General features: G+C 59.3%; 1 protein-coding gene across 3 annotated transcripts in view; it reads right to left on the bottom strand.

Moving 5' to 3' along the window:
- Positions 1–19,168, bottom strand: part of PRKAR1B (protein kinase cAMP-dependent type I regulatory subunit beta) — an 80,406-nt gene that overhangs the window by 21,645 nt on the left and 39,593 nt on the right. For all 3 annotated transcript variants that reach the window (XM_045993533.1, XM_045993532.1, XM_045993534.1), the window contains 3 exons: positions 10,955–11,016; positions 10,521–10,567; positions 3,590–3,748 (listed from right to left, as the gene is read on the bottom strand). In XM_045993533.1, coding sequence (XP_045849489.1) covers positions 3,590–3,748; positions 10,521–10,567; positions 10,955–11,016 — 268 coding nt within the window. The remainder of the gene's footprint in view (positions 1–3,589; positions 3,749–10,520; positions 10,568–10,954; positions 11,017–19,168) is intronic.

The raw sequence follows: 19,168 nt of genomic DNA, 5'->3' as shown, positions 1-19,168 counted from the left end.
AGCCCGGCAGGAGAGAGCAATCTGGACTTCAGCCCCTCACCCTGCTGCCCAGGGCCTCTGCACAGTTTACACACTCTACAACTGGACATGACAGCCCTGCCAGTGAGCACTGGTAAGTACTGCACGTTCAGAACGCAGGGATGTGCAGCCCACCAGCAGCTGTATCCATCGACGGGAGCTGGAAGGTCACCTGCGATGTGAAAAGGATGGAGAGTCCAATGACCACAGACTAGACACCTGATGTGGCAAAAGGTGGGAGGAAGGACGGTAACAGTGAAAAAGAGCTCAGGTCAGGGCAGTGGGGGAGGGGGGGGTCTTCCAGATACTGGGGCCTGCCCAACCTTGTGAGAGAAGAGGGAGGCTCAGAGGGGCAAATGACCACCTAGATGGGACCACAGGAGAAGGAGTGAACCAAGACTGGGCTCTACATGCCCCAAAGCTTGGTGATGGTGGTGATGGTGGTGACGCTTATGGGGATGGTGATGATGGTGATGGAGATGGTGAGGATGATGGTGGTGATGATGGGGATGATGAGGAGGAGGATGGTGAGGATAATTGTGATGATGGTGGTGACAATGGGTTGATGACTGGGAGGGCGGGGAAGATGATGGGGAGGATGGTAATGATGGTGGTGATGATGATGATGGGGAGGATGGTGAGACGATGGTGGTAGCAGTGATGGTCCTTCCTGAGCACAGTGGAGGAGGGCTGACAGGAAGGATCAGCACACTCCCATTCTGACTCCAGATCACCCATAATCTACCCCCCCCAACTCAGTGCAGTCTCATCCTCCCTGGGCCTCAGTTTTCCCATCAGGAGAATGGACATCAGTGCCATGTTCTTTGTATCTTCGACCTGGACTCCTGCCCACCTTCCTCCAGACTCCCCACCGCTGCTTGGCTATGTCATCCCCACCTCGGTGCAGCAGGCTCCTTGTCTGTTTCCCACTGAGACACAGAGGAAGGGGGATACCAGGCTCTGGGTGGACTCCCAGCATTCACACACCCAGCAGGAGACTCCCCTTGGACGCTCTGTGCCAGAGAGGCTGGCGTGTGACTCCTGCTTCACGGGTATGGGGTGGCCTGAGGTTTTCATTTTTCAGGGAGTGGGCACCCCACTCCAGGATGGACGGGCAGGGAGGCCAGGCCACAGGCAGTGCTTCCCGACCCCCACCTTGCTCCCGATGGGAACACAGAGCCCGGCCCTGCTCAGTGGCCTCGCCGAGCTCCAGCCATCCTTCTACGCCACACAGAGCTGCAGAGGGAAGAGAAGGGATGTTCCAGGGAAGCTTCTGGCTCAGACGTCCTGGGGTCCCTATCGCCTGAATGCACAGGGAGGGGCGCTCTCCCTGGAGACACTCCTGGCCGGTCCCCCCGCCCAGTCTCCCTCTTGGCAAGTCCCAGTTTGGTGCCAGGTAAACGCATGGTGGGTCCACTTTGCATGATGGATGAGTCCAAATCCGCCCAAACCCAGGAAGGATGCAAACATGGGTGCTGTCCTGCGGGACACTCCCTTCTGGGTCGGCCAGGACTGTCATTTTCTTTGCCGAGACACAGACACTCTGCAGCCTCCCAGCACATTCATGGCTATTCTTAGCCCACTGGGATCCAGAATTAAGACAGAGGAAGTGCCGGCTGCCACCACGGTTTGGGAACTTCTCTGAATACAAGGTTGCAGCCACAAAAATCCCACAGCGGAGAAGGACTCGGCACCGGGGACAGTGAGAATCAATGGCTTATGCAACACAGGGCCAGGTGCACGCAGGGGGGACCACAGGGTGGACAGACGGAGGCTGCTGGGCCCTTACCCAAACCTGCCCCTGCGGGTGGGAGGGAGGGGTTCAGGTGCCTCAGGGCGCCCCACCCACCAGGCTCACAGCCTCTCCTGGAGAAAACAGGACTTAGCAGGTTGAAGATGAAGAGGAGAGAGAGCTCAGCTCTCTCCTGCTGTATCCATGGCCCTAGAAGACCCCATCACTGAGTGCGTGGATAACAGGGTACTCACATGCACCGAATCTGATCGATTGCCCGCAAGACTGCACTGAATTCTCCCAGAGTGGGGCGGTGGGACCAGGATGGGCAGGGGCGCCAATGTTCCCAAGAGAAGGAGCAGCCCGAGCAGGACCCCATCTGCAGGCTCCCGCCTGACTGCGCCCCGGGGCTGTTTTAAACCACGTGTGGACTGTCCCCAGGCCTCCCCCAGAGCATCCCTGCATCACAGCCCCTCCCTGGAAGCTGCACTGTCCAGACAGGTCTCGGGGAGACAGTCAAGTCCCAGAGAGCATGTGGGGGAAGCCAAAGGTCTCCCGGCACGGAGATCGCCCCAGTCTCCTCCCTCTGGGCCTGTCAGCACCCTTCCTGAGGTCCAGGCTCTGTGGGAGCTGGGTCTGAGCAGAAACCATCTGCAGGCGAGCCTAGGAGGCTGAGGAGCTTCCCAAAGGCCAGGTGCTCAGCTCCAGTGGCCTCTGCCCAGCGACGGGGAGGGATGGAGAACCTGGACCCAGCTGGGATATCCATGGACCCGTGGGGCTGGCCCAGGGCCATCTGGCTTCCTAGCCGCTCCCAGGGTAGGATGGTTTCCATCCTCTCCAGGATAGCCCCCAACTGGCTGCAGGAGCTCCTTTGCTCAAACCCCTGCTGGGCTCCCCTGACACACTCAGGTGTGAGCTGAGGGCTCTGTGTGAGCTGTACCCCCCATGGGACCCCTGCATCCCCATCCAAGGGGGTCTGCCTGCTGCTCCACGAGAATCCAAGCTCATGCCACAGGGCCTTTGCCCAGATACTCTTCTCCTGGACATGCTGTTTCCTTGCTCAGAGGCCTCTGCTCCAACCCCACCTTACCCCAGGAGGGGTTCTTCTGGGCTTTTCTATAACACAGCAGCCCTTCCCCACTTCATAGTCCCCTCACCCCCTTCTCTGCTGTAATTTCCTCCATGGAATTGCAGCCACCTGAGCTACGTGTTTGTTCCCTGACTCCTCTGCTAACATGTTGGATTCCGAAGGGCGGGTGCTGCCTCCATGAGGCTCCCTGATGCATCTCAGCACCGAGAACGGTGCCCGGCAGGTGGTGCGTGTGGGAGGAGTCCTGAGTGGGCACAGGAAGAGCCTGCCTCCTTCCCTGGGGCGGACCTCTCCGTCCACAGCTCACCATGCCCCTGACCACCTGCACAGCCAAGAGTGGATGTGGCCGAATGGGAGAGAAAACCTAAAATGACAGGGGCAAAAATACCCAGGGGTTGCCCCTGCATGAGGACATCTGGGGCCAGGCAGGCCGGCCCTGCTGTACTGGGGCCCCAGACAGCCAGGCTCCCGGCTCCACCACCTTGATGAATGGGTTCCAGCCTCAGAGTCACCTCATGGTCCAGAAGAGAAGCTGGAGCTCCAGCCATCACAACCTCATTCCAGACAGCTGAAAGCAGATAGGGAGGGCAAGGAGGCTCCCCAGCTGCCTGCCTACCTCGTAAGAAGTTTCCAGACTCCGTCCCACATTTTTCACCCACCCTGTCAGCCCTTAGCTATCCCCCCATTTGGACAAAACCAGGGTTCCTATGACAGGACGGGCTGTGGATGTGTGCCAGGAAGCCACTCACCATGAGGATACGCCGGTAGCTGTCCCGGTCGATGCCCCAGAGCTTGAGGTCTGTCTTGGCCTTCACGGTTGCTGCCCTGGGGGTGCCGTAAATGAGCGCCAACTCCCCAAAGCTGCCCCCTTCGCTGATGCTGGTCACCCACTCTCCATTCACATACACCTTCAGGGGACACAGCGAGAACGGTCAGAAAGGTCATGGGGGTGTGTGGGGTCACTGCGGCCCATCCCTCCCTGAGAGCCCTCTCTGCCCCCACCAGACTGGGCCCGGTAAGAAAGGGATGTGCGGCTGCAGCTCCCAGGCTCGCTAGCCCGTGGGCACAGCTTCCCGCCCCCTCCCAGGCCTGTCCTGGATCTCTGTTGGCCGTGCTGCCTGCCTCACCCACAACACCGTGCAGAGCTGCCGCTGCACAGGCATGCCAGTGGCCTCTGCATCCCCGCTCTCCACCGACCGTGAGACGGGCCTGGATGGCAGGCGGATGTACGGTCCAGGGCTCCCATCTGTGGGGAAGCCCTGCCCACTTCCCTGGCCAGCCTTGGGTCCTCATCAGCCTTGGAGGGATCTCAGGCCCGTCTCCCCAGCCACACACGGTGACTCAAACTCTGTACTTCCCTGGAGTACGGGGTCTGGGCTGGGCTCTGCGCCCGTACAGACCTGTGCTCACAGGGCCTCCCTGCCTGGGGCCGTGGTGCCCGGCTCCCAGGGCCTGGGGTCGGTGGGAACGCTGCCGGGGCGCCGATGAGGCCCGACTGAGAGGGGCCCTTTCAGGCCGTGTGGGTGACCGGACACAGTGCGGCCACTATGCATTGACCCTGTGCGTCCCATATCGTGCAAGAATGGTGCAGATTGTTTATTATGCGCTGCCGATGCAGATCCCGTTGCTGTAAATTGACACAACGCAGCTTTATTCCCTGGCGTGTCCGTGAGCCCAGAGAATAGTGCCCATTGCACGTCGGGTGCACGTCGGGGAAGAACGGGTTGCCGTGAGTCATGGGCGCGATTCTTACTGGAATCAATGAGTCATTATCTGGGCAATAACCGAGGCACAGAGCCGCGTATCCGCAGGAAAACGGCACGCTGGTGATAACGCAAGCTAGGGACCAGGGGAGCTGGCCGGCCAAGAAGCTGGGTGGGCAGGAGATCATGGACACACAGAGGCCTGTGCACGTGTCTCTGGAAGCCTCAGCCAGTCTGCCAGAGCGTGGGGTGCCTGCCCCTGGGCTGTACTCTCAGGGTCCCGCTGGGAGGTTGGCTGCTGGGTCCCTCACCACGAGGCCCCGGAGGAATAGGACCCTGTCCCGTCCCTCCCGCGAGGCAGGGACGCCTGTCCCAGGAGTTTTAGGACCACAGACAACACCCCCTAGGAGCTGCAAATTACATCTTCTCCAAGAGGCGGAGGGCCCGTGGGGACGGGGGCGGGGACAACTTCTTGAGGGTCCTGGCAACCCAGCCCCCAGTTGGCCCTCCCCGTGCTCTGCTTCCTGTGAAGTCCTGCCCACGGAGGTCTGACTCATAAACTCCCACATGCCCGAATCCAGCTCTGCAGCTCGGTGACGTGGCCCTGCTCCCCCAGGACCCCTCAGGTGACAGGTCCCCTCCAGCGAGCACGGCTCCGTGAGAAGGAACCATGGGGTGCATCCTTCTGTGGCCCAGGTTAGAGCTGTTGGGTTTGGTGCTCTGGTTTTCAGGGCCAGAGCGGGCGTCCGTGCGGTGAGGGATGCACATTCCCTGCGACTTCACCAGGGTGAAAGCCAAGCCCTTGTGTGTGCGCCGGTGTTGCAAACACTGTCCCCAACAGCTGAACCCAAGGGCACCCCCAACCAGTGCACAGGGCACGTCTTCCCAGGGGCCTCTTCAAGTTGGGTGGCAACGGGAGCTCGGAAAGTGGGTCTGTGGTGGGGACACTGCCTGACACAGTGGCCTGGGGGTGCGGGGGGTCTCCCTCTCCCACCTGAGGGGGCACAGAAGCCACCACTGCAACCAGCTGCTGGCGGGGGCAGGTGCCCATGAGCAAAAGAGCACAGGCACGAGGGGACAGAGAAAGGGGGCTCAGCAGAGCAGGGCAGGACCCAGGGAACCCAGGGGACCCGTGCATCACTGCCAAAGGCCGCTGGGGACCCCCTTCCTGCCCAGAAGCCCAGGCCTCGGAGAACTCCCTGTGAGGCGTTAGAGAAAAGCATTGTGTGGAGCCCCAGACGGGCCCAGGACCACACTGCGGGTTGCCCCACAGAGCACAAAGGGGCCATCCTTCTCGGGACACTGGCCTCTGTCACCGCAGCCAGTGCAGCCCTGGGCCCCACCCCAGCTGGCGTTCAAAGGGGCTACTTCTTGCTTTGTTTCATTTTTTGTTTCTTCTTCTTCTAGAAGAAAAATGGTGGGAGGCCCCACTGGGCTACACTTGTGGTCTCACCACTGACAGCGACTTCTCTGGCTGAACCCAGAGCTCCCACCTGGCCGTTCTGCATTCCTGCATTCATCCATCCATCTGTCCATCGCCCCCCAGTGTGGACTGAGCGCCCCTCTGTGTCCTGCATGTTCTAAGTGCTGGCGGTCAGCAGGGGAAGGCAGGCGGGTTCCTGTCCGCGGGGACTCACCCACCAGCTGGCGAACGATCGTATGAACACCCGTTCATCATGGGGCATGCTCCAGGCGTGACAAGAACAGGAGGCACAGCATTCAGAAGGACCAAGCAGTGACTGCGCGTAGAGGGCTCTCCATGAAGGAGAACGTGAGCCAGGTCCTGAGCGTCCAGGGCCAGCATGGATGATGCGGGAAAAGGGCAACTGACGCCGAGGACAGGATGTGCAAAGGCCCCCGGGCCACAGTAAAATGGAGGGCACTAGATGCGGCATGACCAAGTGGAGAGAGATGCCCAGCGGGTGGGAGTTGCGGTAGGGGAGGGAACGGCTGGGTGTTATTCTAGAAGCAAAGCCATAGAAGTTTGAGGCACTGCACGGGGTTGCACTGTGACGCTCCCTCTGGTGGAGTGTGGAGAAGAACATGGGGCTGCCGGAGGGGAGCAGGAAGGAGCAGGGAGTCACTCCACAGGTGGCTATGGCCGGTGGGCCCAGCAGTCCCAATGGCTGGGTCAGAGCCCAGGGCCGAGGCCCAGTGACCAGTGTGGCCCCAGGTGGCCCACACCGGATAGGCTTCTTCCGTTCCATGCAGAAGGAGTGGCAGGAAGTGGAGGGTGATGGGACGGAAGGCACAAGGTCCTGCTCAATCAAGTCCTGAGCTGTGACCCTGGCGTCTGGAGCCTCAGACACAGATCGGGGCTGAGGGCGTGTTGCCCACCAAGCGTGCTCCCCCCCTGCTCCGCCGCCAGCCCTCCCTGACCTGAGCATCTGGGGGCAGTGCTCAGCTCCCCAGGAAACAAAGATGGACCGGCAGAAAGCGTCTGGGCCGTGGCAACAGAACACCAGGGCCCAGGGTTCTCCAAGGGGCCAAGGTTTGCATACAGCCCACAAACAGCCTGGCCAAACCCTTGTTCTGCCTTCACAGATGATGAGAAAAGCCAACGGCCTGTCTCCTCCCACCTCCCCAGGCTCCTGCCACAAGCAGCGGGTGCGTCCCTGTGGCGAGCAGGCACCTGGGTCCTGGGCCCTCAGCCGGCTGCCCACAGCGGCCTTAAGGGAGCAGAAGTCCCGCCTCCGGGTGCTCCCTCAACTCAATGGAGGCCAGGGAGTGTTCGGCTGGGGGCTGCTCACAGCACAACCCCCCTCCCCCGCCCCGCACAGGCGTCCTCCCGAAGCTCCCATCTGCCGGGCCGCACGGGCTCTGTCTCGGTGCGGGTTCCCCCCAGAGGAGCCCCGAAGCTGTCTGGGTGCATGGCCCTCCTCCTGCCCTCTCCCATGCCAACCACACTCAGGAGCTCACAGGACGGTATTTTGGGGGGACCCTGAGCACCCCTCCTGAACATGGAGCAGGAGTGAGGTTTGTATGAACGTCACCACCACGTGGGGTGGCTCTGAGGTCCCCATCCTCCAGGTGCTAAGGACAGTCCTTACCAGCTGACCACAGCTGGGCTACCAGGGCCTTAGTGGAGAATGGAAAGGGTGTCCCCAGACACCTCTGTCCCCAGACACAGCGCTCGGTGGAGAAATGGGTTGGAAGACCCCAAGATACTGCAGAAAAGCTTCACAGCTGGGCCCAGGTGAACCAGTGACAAAATGATGGAGACACCATCCCAGCACAGGAAGGCCAGACACCTGTGCCCGTAACAGTGAGATGTGTGACGGCCGAGGGGTGGGAGCAACGCAGGTGTCCCCTGATGTGAACAGAGGCACAGTGGGGTCTGTCCACCCAACAGGCTTAGAGGGAACCGGACCCCTGCCCCTACGGGGGACAAGCCCCAAGGACACGAGCCAGATACAGGACACGCACGGGGACCCCACGCACACGAGGTCCCAGAGTCGTCAGACTCACAGACATAGAGAGCAGACGGTGTGGCCAAGGTTGGGGGAATGGCTGGGGGGTCCGTGCACCATGGTGACAGGGTCTCCATGGGGGCAGTAGAATGTTCTGGAGCCAGACGTGGGGACGGCTGCGCAGCAGCGTGGATGTGCTTGGTGCGCCTGAACTGGACACTGAGAAATGGTGAAGATGGCAAATTTTATGTTATTTGTATTTTAGCAAAAAAAAACAAAAAACAAAAAAACCAACAACCAGAGCTCCAGGCAAACGCTGAACAACTGACAGTGACCCACGGAACCAGACGGCCACCTCCTGGGAAGCCCGGTTCCAGGGATGCAGCTCAGAGGTCTCACACCACCTCAGAGGCTGGGAACCAGATGGGGCCTCAGCCGGAGGGCGGGAGGGTCCCAGCACAAAGGAGGGTCCGAAAATAGTGAAGGTCTCGCAGGATTAGGGAGGAGCCGGGCCTCAGACAGAACTACGTTCCTGAGCCCTAAAATCGTCAGCCGAGTATCCTTTTAAGTAGAAATGCTATGTTCCACGAATAAAACAAATTGGAAGATATTTTTATACTTAGAAAAATGGATTATAGCTCTTGGCAACACACATGCTGCGGTGTCTCTCTGGAAAACCATAATTTAAACTGAACCTAGCGCTTTTGGCACGGGTCACCTGGCCGTTCACCTCGGGCGCCTCTGGTCAGAGGGCAGCGTCCACCCTGCAGAAGGGGAGGGGGCACTCAGGATGCCCAGCCCCGAGCCTGGCCAGGCAGAGGGCCACGGTGGGGTCCAGAGGAACCTGCCTCCTGGGGGCATCGGCACTTAGTGTCCCCCCCGCCACACCCCCCAGCGAGACCATTATCCCTGGGGCCTAAGAGCCAGGCTCAGCAGCCATGGTACCATCCTGGGCGCGACCCCGGGCCAGGTCAGCCAGGTCACTCCCCTCTGTCCTGAAAGGCAGTTTACAGAAATGAGCATACGAACGGGCGCTCGAGGCCTCGGAGCATCTGGGACGATTTCACACCGCGAGCAGTAATAACAGTCATTATTATAATACATACCCCATAACTCACCCCGGCCAGCCAACATGCCACTTTTTCATCCCAGATTCCTGACTGAGCTCTTTTGATTCCCTTAAATGTGGCCTTCACCCACACGGCTGCACTGCCCAGGGTGTCCCACATCACAGGAGGGCTCCCCGCCCGCCAGTCCGCCAGGAACCCGGACGGGCTGGCAAGGGACCCCGAGGGGCATCACGGGGCAGCCCCACAGGTCACTGCCTGTCCCTTCAAGGGCTGGCGGCCCAAATTTGAGACTAGAGCCGGACGCAGACGTCCACCCACGGGGCCCGGACATCCTGGCTTGGGCGAGCCCAGTCCGGCAAGCACCTTAAAGCCGCCTTTGTACCTGAGCCTCTGAGCCTAGGGCTGGGAGGCTGGACCTGCCAAGACATCATATTTGGAGAGTTCTGGTTGCAAGAAGGTGACCTCACTCTTCCCACTCCCCAGACTGCTTCCATGGGTCCCTGGCCTCAAGAAAAGCCAGCTACAGCTCCTGGCACGGCATGAGGTAGCTGGTACACTGAGCCTGGGGACGGCTGGTCAGCCCCTGTCCCATCCCAAGGGGGCCCTGGGGCCAGGCTCTGGGACCTCCCTTGGGGGGCGGGCAGGGGGTCCTGCTAGGATGAGTAGGCCAAGCCAGCCACCTCCCTGTCAGTCACATCCTACCTTTGTGGTACCGGGGGAGGTGTGCAGGGACTGAGCCCCCCCAGGCCCGGAGGGGACCCATGTGCAACCACAGACTGAGCCGAGTCATGGAAGGAGGCTACTCTGACCACAGAGGGAGCCATGAGCCAGATGCACCAGCTGAGAAGGGATGATGGAGGGAGGCGATGGAGGACAGGAGGAGACTGTGGGGGGTCCCGCAGAGATAGCAAGGCGCCCACGGATCACAGGCAGTGAGAGAACATCGTAGGCTCGGACCCGCCCCGTGGCCTCGCAAAGGGCTTGGGCCTCATTCGAAGAGAAGCGCATTGGAGGGCTTTACCTGAGACTGGAGCACTCGGGTGCGGTCGGCGAGGCCCTCAGCCCTCAGCCAGGTCCCCGCGTGGAGCCGGGGACACGTGGTTGCAGGAGCGGGGCTCCCCCATGGGGAGCAGGTCCACACTGCCTGTCCCTCAGCCCATGACCAGCGAGGTAGATAGAACAGGGTGAGCAGGAACAGGAACGAACACTGTTCTGCCAGACGGTGGGGCTCCAGGTTATGCGGGCAGGACGGCCATCGTCTCGGCCTCTGGGTCCATAAACTGCTCCCTCCTGCCCACTTGCCAAGGCCCTGACGCCCATGGTGGGGGAGGAGGCCCACATCTGCAGCTGCTGCCTTGGGTGGGGTCCAGCCGGGCTGCAAGGACTCCCGTCCGCAGGTGCGGGCCCCACCTCCTGCCACTTAGATGAGGCACGCTCCCTCACTGAGCTGGCCGTGGACAGAGGCGCAACTTTCCGGAGCAGGTAAGGGATACTCACGTCTACTTCTCCTTGGTCAATCACATAGAAGTTATCCCCTTCATCCCCTGGAATGAAAGAAAGCAGAGGCTGCAGACACTGTGAAGGGGACCACGTGTGGCACTCGTGGCCTCCCTGGGTGCAGTACCTCGCTTCACGGAGGCCATGCAACTCTGTGTCCCACCCATTTTCCCTTGTTTAAAAATAAAGCTTGTACAAAGACCCCGATGGTCTGACACCCACGGACACAGTGACGTGGCCGGCACGTGGTCCCATGGCATGGTCACCCATGTCTCGCGTGAGGTGTTTGACTCTGTTAACGGGCATGCTGAGTGACATGCTCCGTCTCGTTAGTGACTTTCCTCGAGTGCAGACAATGGGTTTTGTGTTCACCCCCAGGCACGGCCATGGCCCACGGCCCCAGCGCTCTGGCTCAAGAGAAGCAGGGAACCTACCTTGCTGTATGACGGTCTCCCCAGCAATGTGCGTGACAGGGAACATGGCATCAAAGATGTCACTGGAAGAGAAAACACACCACGTGTCGGAGCCAAAGTGACGGGGGGGCACGGGGACCTCAGGGCATCACCTCCCATGGAGTGAAGGGCTCAGCTCCCCACCTGGGGACAGGGTCTATAAAAAACGGAATCACACCAGACACATTGCTTTGGACACAAAAAATGTAACACACCCCCTCTCCCATCAGCAAACACCATCCTACAAGAACACTATCTTCTGTGTGCCTCCCAAGGGGAGACGCTTCCCTTCGAGCAGCGTCCTGAGACCCCAGATACAGAATGACACGTTAGACACACAGAAGCTAGACAGCCTGACTTCTCTGGTGGTGCCAGCAGGCAGCTGGGCCATTTAATTTCCCAACTGTGGTGGTGGAATGGGCCAAACAGGCAGGACACGGACAGTGGGGAGGGGGAGTGTGGCCACAGGGGACTCTTCGTCTCTGCTGACCGCAAGGAGAACACAGTGTCAGAGGCCAGGCTCTTACTCCTAAAATGCACAGAGGCCTTCAAGAGACAGTACCCCATCCCCCAAGGGTTCCCGATGGAGAAGCGGGCAGCTGGGGCTTTTCTGGGGCAGAGCTCAGGGCAGCCTGCCTTCTCCCATCAGAAGAGTCTCAGAGACCTTGGCCCGTCTGCTCAGGCTAAACCGACCTCAGGGGGACTCATAGGCACTGAATCCGGGCTGGGCGCCCAGCCGCCAGGAGCAAACGTGGAATCAGATATGTGAGCCGCCCTGGGCCCTGCTGTTCCCAGGGTCCAGGAAATGCTAACAAGTCCTTCTCAAAGTAGTAGCCGTTTTCACTGAGGTGCGGGGAGGGTGGGGCAGGGGTCCCTCCCAGATCCCTCCCCTCCCCACTGGGCGCAGACCTAGTGCCTGTCCCCTGGCCTGGGCTGCCCTTCTCAACCACACCTTCCCTGGGGGAGCAGACGGGTGTGGTCTGGTTTTCTGCATTTCTTCAAAACCACAGCATCAGGGATCTCAAAACGAGCAGATCGTTAAGAAATGATTTTTCAATTCCCACCTCACTGTTTAGAAACTTGCAGTGGTAATGGTAAAATATTTCCCCAGATGCCATTACCAGTGAAGCCATGGAGGTCCTGTTTCTTGATGCGTGCGTCCACGGAAACATGTGGACCTGGTGCACCTAGCGTCTGCTGCCCCTGGGCCTGGCCCAGCCCCCCACTGACCACCCAGAGTACGTTAAGAGCAACGAATCCCAATCTGTGAACAGCAAAGTCAGAGAGCCCCATTTCCTCTGGAAGAAGCTAAGGTCTCAGCGTCCCCCAGCTCATCACCAAGGCTTGGACACAGACGGTGTACGGGACAGACGCTCGTGCTCCCGCTGGCTCGGCCCAACCCCCCGAGAGGCCCTCTCTTCCCCATCTTGAGTCCTCAAACAAAACCCAATCCTTCCTGCTTCTTAGCCCTTAATGGTATTCAAAGCCCCTGTTTGCTTCTGCTGTGAAAAGAAAACCGGTTTTCTATTCTAGTCTGGAAGTGACCTCTGGAAGGCTTTCCTGAAGCTGTCGCCCGCATCTCAGGGAGTCGGACACGTGGGTCCCACCGCCCCCGCCAGGATCCGGGACACTGGGCTTGGCACTCAGGCATCAGGGCTGTGCCAGGCCTGGGGACACAGAACTGTGAAGATGTTCCAGTCCTCACTCCGTGAGGCCCCAAGGACGGGACCAGCGCTGGCCAAGCGCCCTTCATCTGTCCGCTTGCTCTGAGGTCAGACCCGCGGCTGTCTCATCCAGACGAGGAAACCAGAAACGCTAAGGATCTCTGCCAAGGCCCACAGCTGGGAAGAGGTAAGGCTGGGCCGCCCTCCTGTCTTCCCATGCAGGGCTCTGTGGGGCGCCCAGGGCTAAGCAAGGCCTCTAGGCATGGAAGCGGTGGCGTGTTTTGGGGCACAGAGCCTTCCAGGTCTCAGGTGGTGGGAGGCCCTGATGCCAACCCCGGGGAAGTCATTGGCCAGGGAGAGGTGCTGGTCATCGCCAGGAGGCAGAGCCCTCCAGTCCCAGAGGAAGCCCTGACAAAGAGGCTGCTGCTCTCCCTGACCCCCAACTCTTGGCCCGATGGTGGGGTCCTCAGGCTCCTGGGTGGCCCCAGGCCAGAGCAGATGCCGCTCCCTTGATTGCAGAAAGCAGCTGAGAAAGGGTTGCCCACTCGCCTTATCCCAGTGTCCCTTATGGCCCTGCGGGTGCTTTTCACCAGAAACCCCCCACACCCCCGAGGTAGCCCAAGCAGCCGAGGGACCCTCAGCGTTAGACCAGGAGGGACGGGGTCAGGGGCATCCCCTGTTAACTGTGCTTGAATTATATCTATTTATCAGTACTGTTGGTTTTTGTCCCTCCAGGTCAGGGGTTGGTTCTCTGCCCTGCTGTAGCACGGACACCTCTGCTTTCCGCTTCTGCCTAGACACCCCTTCCAGAATAAGGGTTTATGGGTGTAAAGTGGAGTAAATAGAAAAACCAGTGAAATCGACAGCACGGAAACGCAGCGAACTGCTTCGAGAATCAGCCTGCAGATCGTAGGCTGGGCCTCCGTGCTCCCGCTTCACGCCATGAGGTCAGGCAGGCCCAGCGACCACCCCCGTGCTGAGGGGGCCACGGGCGTAATATTCCAAGATGATCTGCAACAGCCAGGACACGTACGGAAGCGCCCACGCTGCCCTCAGGGGACAAGATCACAGGCACCACTCAGGCCTCAGCAGCCTGCTCACAACAAGGAAAGGCCATCCACGTCCACACAAGGCTCCTTCACAGCCCATGCCCGCCGGGCCTCTGAGCTACGGGCCACGACCCCGAGCAGAGCACTTCTGGCTGGGACTGGCGTCAGATGGTGGGCAGGAAGTGGCGCTCCTGGACCCCAGCCACACCTGGGCCTGGACCCAAGCAGAGCCACTGTGACACTTGGGGCCTGCAAAGTGCTAGGTCCCCCAGATGGCCCCCGGCTCAGAGACCACAGTCCCTTGGAAGCTCCCACCTGAGTCACTCCTCGTCCTGGTGCCCCCCCTTCCCTGGGCTCCTCATCAGCTCTTGCCCTTCAACCCCTGGGGCTGATGGCATCCTGACGTCCTGGTCTCCAGCTGACTGTGGATCCTAAGAACGAAGCCCATATCTTCACTGCAGCCTGACACATGGTGCCCAGGCCACGTCTGACTCACCATAGGTCTTTGGTATGATATGGTTGGAAGGACAGAGGTTGGATGGGTGGATGGTGGATGGACAGGTGGAAGGATGGGGGGTGGGGGCTGGATGGGTGGGTAGTGGCTCCCGTTTAACTTTCTTGGTGTTAATCGATTGCTCCTCATTTTCTATTTCTTCTTGTGCTAACGTGGACCATTTTCAAAGTTAGTTCCCAACGTTTACAGATTGACAGTTAGAAAAATCCAAATTTTTGGCTTTTCTTTGAAAAATAAAAGGAAGCTCTAGCAACATGGGTCCTGCGTTCTCACAAAGCAAGACCTCAGCCCACTCCCACCCTGGTCAGAGCACAAGCTCTCGGGTCTGCCACGATCCCCGGAAGGGCACGGATTCCCGGTCCTCAGCCACGTGTGTGTGCCAAGCTGCCCACGTGGGACTTTGTCACAAGGGGGGTCATCCTGATAGCAACCCAGGGACCTGTCGCCACTTGTAAACTTGCCTGAAGAGACCCAAGGGGCTGAATCTTCAAGGACTTAACCCATCTGTCTGTAGAATGGGTACAGCAGCCTGTCTGCCCTCCTAGAGCTCTGGGAGCCTAACCAAGGTACTGATGCTCGCAAAGCCTGGTCAGGAGCTTCTGCCAGCTTTTCTGCCGTTCCAGATCCCATGCACAGAGCAGCGGGGAGCCCTTTCTCCTAGTCCTGCAAAGACGGTCACGCACATCTCAGGAACCCCTGGGAATGAACTCGAATGAAGCCAGAAGGTCTTGGCCTGCCCTCATTTCTTGAAATGTCCTGTTTTGAAAGATGTGAGACTTTGGGACGCACGGGGGGACTTGGAGTCCAAGCAAGAAACATGTCCTACCCCCCACTGGTGACATCAGGAGAGCAGAGAGCCACACGGCACAGACGCACCACAGTAGGTCTGCACAAAGTCACGTGTGTGTGTTGATGAGGACCAGAAAGAACAGAGACCACCCGGACTGCAGGAAACATGTCCAGTGCCCACGAGTGTGTTTTTCTGACTCCAGAATGACGCATGGGTGGGGAAAGTGCTCCTGACATCAGTCCGTCCCCTCTAGAAGTAGATCTGAAAAACCCAAACCTGCTCTTGTGCCCTGGGAGAATCTGTCCCTGGCTGTTTGGCTCGCAGGTCACTGTCACCAAAAGAAGGCAGCATCCTGGGCTGACGGACAACGCCCTAGGGTGCTGGGCACCACGGCAATGTCCTTTTGGAGGCTACAGGTCGCAGCGGGAGGGACAGAGCGGGTGCTCCAGACACAGCAGCCCCGGGTCGTGTGTAGGCGTCTCCACTGTTTGGGTGAAAGCTCACTGTTTTTCTCTACAGACTGCGAGTTTCTAAATAATTCTCTCTAAACAGTGATAACTCAGGCATTGCTGAGGACTGTGCTGAGATACGAGGTCCCACCCGCTCCTGCTGAAGCCCCAGGAACACGCTGTTTTTTAACCCCGGGGGGCCTCTGCCTCAGGGGCCGCCGTGGTTTCTTAGGCACACGGGCCCAACTGGAGGGTCAAGCAGCAGCCATCCACTGGGGCCACACTCAACTCTGACTCAGCCACCGGGAGGCCATGGAGAACAAGGCACATGCAGTGCCTGCCTCTAGAGGCGCCAGCAAAACAAGGGTAGACATCAAATGGATGGGGTCTTCTAGCCGTCATTCATTCACTCAACAAACACAGAGGACCAGTGCCCTTCCTGCATCAGCCTGTGGCAAGAACACAGGTGAGAAAGACCAGCCCGGCTTGCCACCTGGCAAAGACTTCACGAGAGGCATCGGTGCCCCTGCGTGGAGAGCCATCAGCAGGAGGCTCCTCGACCCGAGGTCCAGCAGTCAGGATGTCCCAGAAACAGCTACTGGTTTTTTATGGCGGATCAACTAGAGACAGAGGACGGGCACCAAAGGCTCTGGGTCAGGCCCACGTCCCGCACGTAACCAAGCTTGGCTGGAAATCTCATCACACTTGTGTACGACGGGCTCAGAAACAGGGCCTGGGAGCCAAGGGGAGAGGGAGTCACCTCTAAGGGCCCATCACCTGAGACTCAGATTCTGGATCTTTCTTCAAGGAGTTCATGCTGGCAGCCAGGACCGGGCATCCGGCTCTGGGTCAGGCTGAGGGGGGCGGCCCGCAGCAACTCATCCAGGGTTCAGCCGGGATCAGCATGGCCTCCCAGCAGGCCAGCTGGAGACAGTGGGCAATCACGTTCGTTCCCCCACCCCGGCCCTGACTCCTCGGGTGGGACACCTGAGGGGCACAGAGCTCCCCAGCCTGGTCTGTCTTCACCTCTCCAAGAAATCCCTGGGACTCCTCCCCCTGCACACCAGTCACCGCTCCTTGGCTCCCATGCTCGTTTGCAGAGTGGTTGGTCTGAGCCTTTTAGGAACGGGGGTTAAGGTTCACTGTCCCGCAGCCCACGGCCAGGGCTTCTCCTGGGGGAACACAGGTCTCGGGAGGCCCACGCTGCCCAGTGCTCTCCCCACAGTGCAGGGGCCCTTCCCAGCTGCTCACGGGAGCTTCCCGGACTCTGGACCAGCTGTGCGTCCACACCCACTGGCCTCACTGCCCTCTCTGAGGGAGCACCAAGGGGGCCGAGGAGGGCTGTGTGGACGTCGGTGTCCCAGCACACCCGAGCCGTGAGAGACCAAATCTGGCAGCCATAGGCCGCTCCCTGGGGTGCTGGAACACGCGGGCCATGTGTGGCACCTCCAAGGCCCCTGGGATTCTGCGCCTGGCACAGTGCAGGGAAACACCCAGCTCCTGCCACAATGCAGCAGGTGGAGAGAAGGCCCAGCGCTGGGACCCTCAGTTCTCTGGAGCTCAGCATAGAGAGGCATGAGGCTGCCGGGCTCTGGAGCCAGGAAGAGGGTCGAAATCCATCACACGCCTGCAGGGTGACCACAGGCCAAGTTGAACCTCAGTTTCTCCATCTGTAAAATGACGCCATAGAGAGAAGCAAGCTCACAGGCACAGTGACTGGCAGAGGGCACGGCTACCTCACAGGGCACCGAGGCTCCTCCAGTGGGGGGTGGGTCCTGAGTCATCTCCTGCCCCAGACAACCCCTCCTTCTCCAACGGCTGGAGCACAGTGACCCCAGGTGGCCGGTTCCTCCTGGCTAGCGGCTGTGGAGGATGGACAGCAGACCCAAAACACCCAGAACGCCCAGTGTACTGTGCAGAGTGCTGGGTGGTCTCCCATTTGGGGCTATTACAAGTAAAGCTGCTGGGAGCCCTGAGGGCTCCGTGGTTGAGTGTCTGCCTTCAGGTCAGGTCATGATCCCAGGGTTCTGAGATCGAGTTCCCCATCGGGCGGGGGTCCCTGCTCAGTGGGGAGCCTGCTTCTCCCTCCGTCCTCCTCTGCTACTTCCCCTGCTTGTCCTCTCCCTCTCTCAAATAAATATATGAAGTCTTAAAGAAAAAAAAAAAGAAAGAAAGAAAAGAAAAAGGAGAAAACCAACGTATAGGTGTTTGTACGGCCTTCCGCCGCCACTGCTCTGGGACAAATGCCCGAGAGGGCCGCTGCTGGGTCACACGGCCGGCAGTTCAGGCCTGGTTTTCCAGGCTGTACCATCTGACATTTCCCCGAGCCATGAACCTGCTTCAGACTCCCGTCTCCCTAGATGCTGGTCGTCTGAGTATCTGTTCTTGCATGTTCCCGTCTTGAGGGAGGGGTCTCCCCCGGGCTTCTGCCCAATTTCTCAGCAGACAGTTTCGCTTCGTGTTGCTGACTTGGGGAGGTTTTCGAGTACTCCCGACACCCAACCTCATCTGGGCCGGTGGCTTGCAAGTGCGCCTTCCCTCCTCACAGGGCCCTTCCAGGAGCAAGTGCCTCCCCTGTGAGGAGGTCGGCTGACGGCTTTTCCTTCCACAGATCACAGCCCTGATATCGAGGATCTCTGCTGCTCAGTCCTAGGGCCCAAAGATCTTCCCCTCCCAGTTTCACAGCCCTATGCTGAGTCTGTGATCCATTTTGAGTTACATTCTGAATAAGATGGGAGATTTCGGCCGAGGCCTGCATTGAAAGCCTACCCTCCCCCCGCCCTGTGTCCTCTTGTGTGGCTCCTCTGTGGTCCCCCTGGGGCCGTGCATCTGCACCGACCCGCCTCCCCCCCATACTATCTCATATTCTGCCATGTTGTTTTCATGCTCCCAGGCTCTGAACCCTCCCCTATCAGCTTTAGCATAAGCCTGAGCTTATCTACATCAATCTGAAACACTGCTGAGATCTTACAAGCAATTGCATTAAATCCACAGCTCAATCTGGGGACAAGTGACATCTTTACTATGCAGAGTCTTCTAACTCATGGACATGGTACATTTCTCCGTTTACTTAGGGTTCTCTGACTTGTTTCCTCGGCGTTTTGTAATTTTCACCACACGCGTCTTGCAAACATAGAGTCTGGATCTAAGTTTTTCCCTCAATTTAGAGCGACCGTCATGACATTGCGTTTTTCATCTCAGTTTGCACAAGGTCGTTGCTTGTATATGGGAACAGGTGATTTTTGCAAGCTGACCTTGCGTTCTTGATCGGACGGAACCTCCCGTCAGTGTCCTTAGGATCTCGCTTGCACAGAACTCTTAAAGAAACCCCATCAAATCTCCTGCAATACCGGAGCTCCCAGCACATCCCGGGAAACACATGTTGTCACTGGAGCCCTGGCAGGGCTGCGCCTTCCATTTCACCTCTGGCTCCCTGTAACTGGACACAGTGGTGGACTCAGGGGTGCCTGATGGCAACACGATGGAAGGCCCTGTAATGACCCCAAGACTGGAAAACTCAGTCACAGCTTCTGTGCGTGGAGGGCAGCGCCCCCACATCACAAGGACACATGGATGGACATCAGGGCGCTGTGTGCGTTTACGTACACTGTCTCCTTCGTACCCCATGGCAGGCCCTGCGACGTTGCCACACGGCCCCTACACGGCAGACTGGGGCACAGATCTGGTATGTCGTCTGCCCACAGACACACATGCAGGTAAGTCCAGACAC

This window comes from Meles meles, chromosome 21 (genome assembly GCF_922984935.1).
Source record: "Meles meles chromosome 21, mMelMel3.1 paternal haplotype, whole genome shotgun sequence".
Taxonomy (NCBI): Eukaryota; Metazoa; Chordata; class Mammalia; order Carnivora; family Mustelidae; genus Meles; species Meles meles.
The sequence above is the reverse complement of the archived record's forward strand: the minus strand, read 5'-3'. Positions and strand labels throughout refer to the sequence as shown.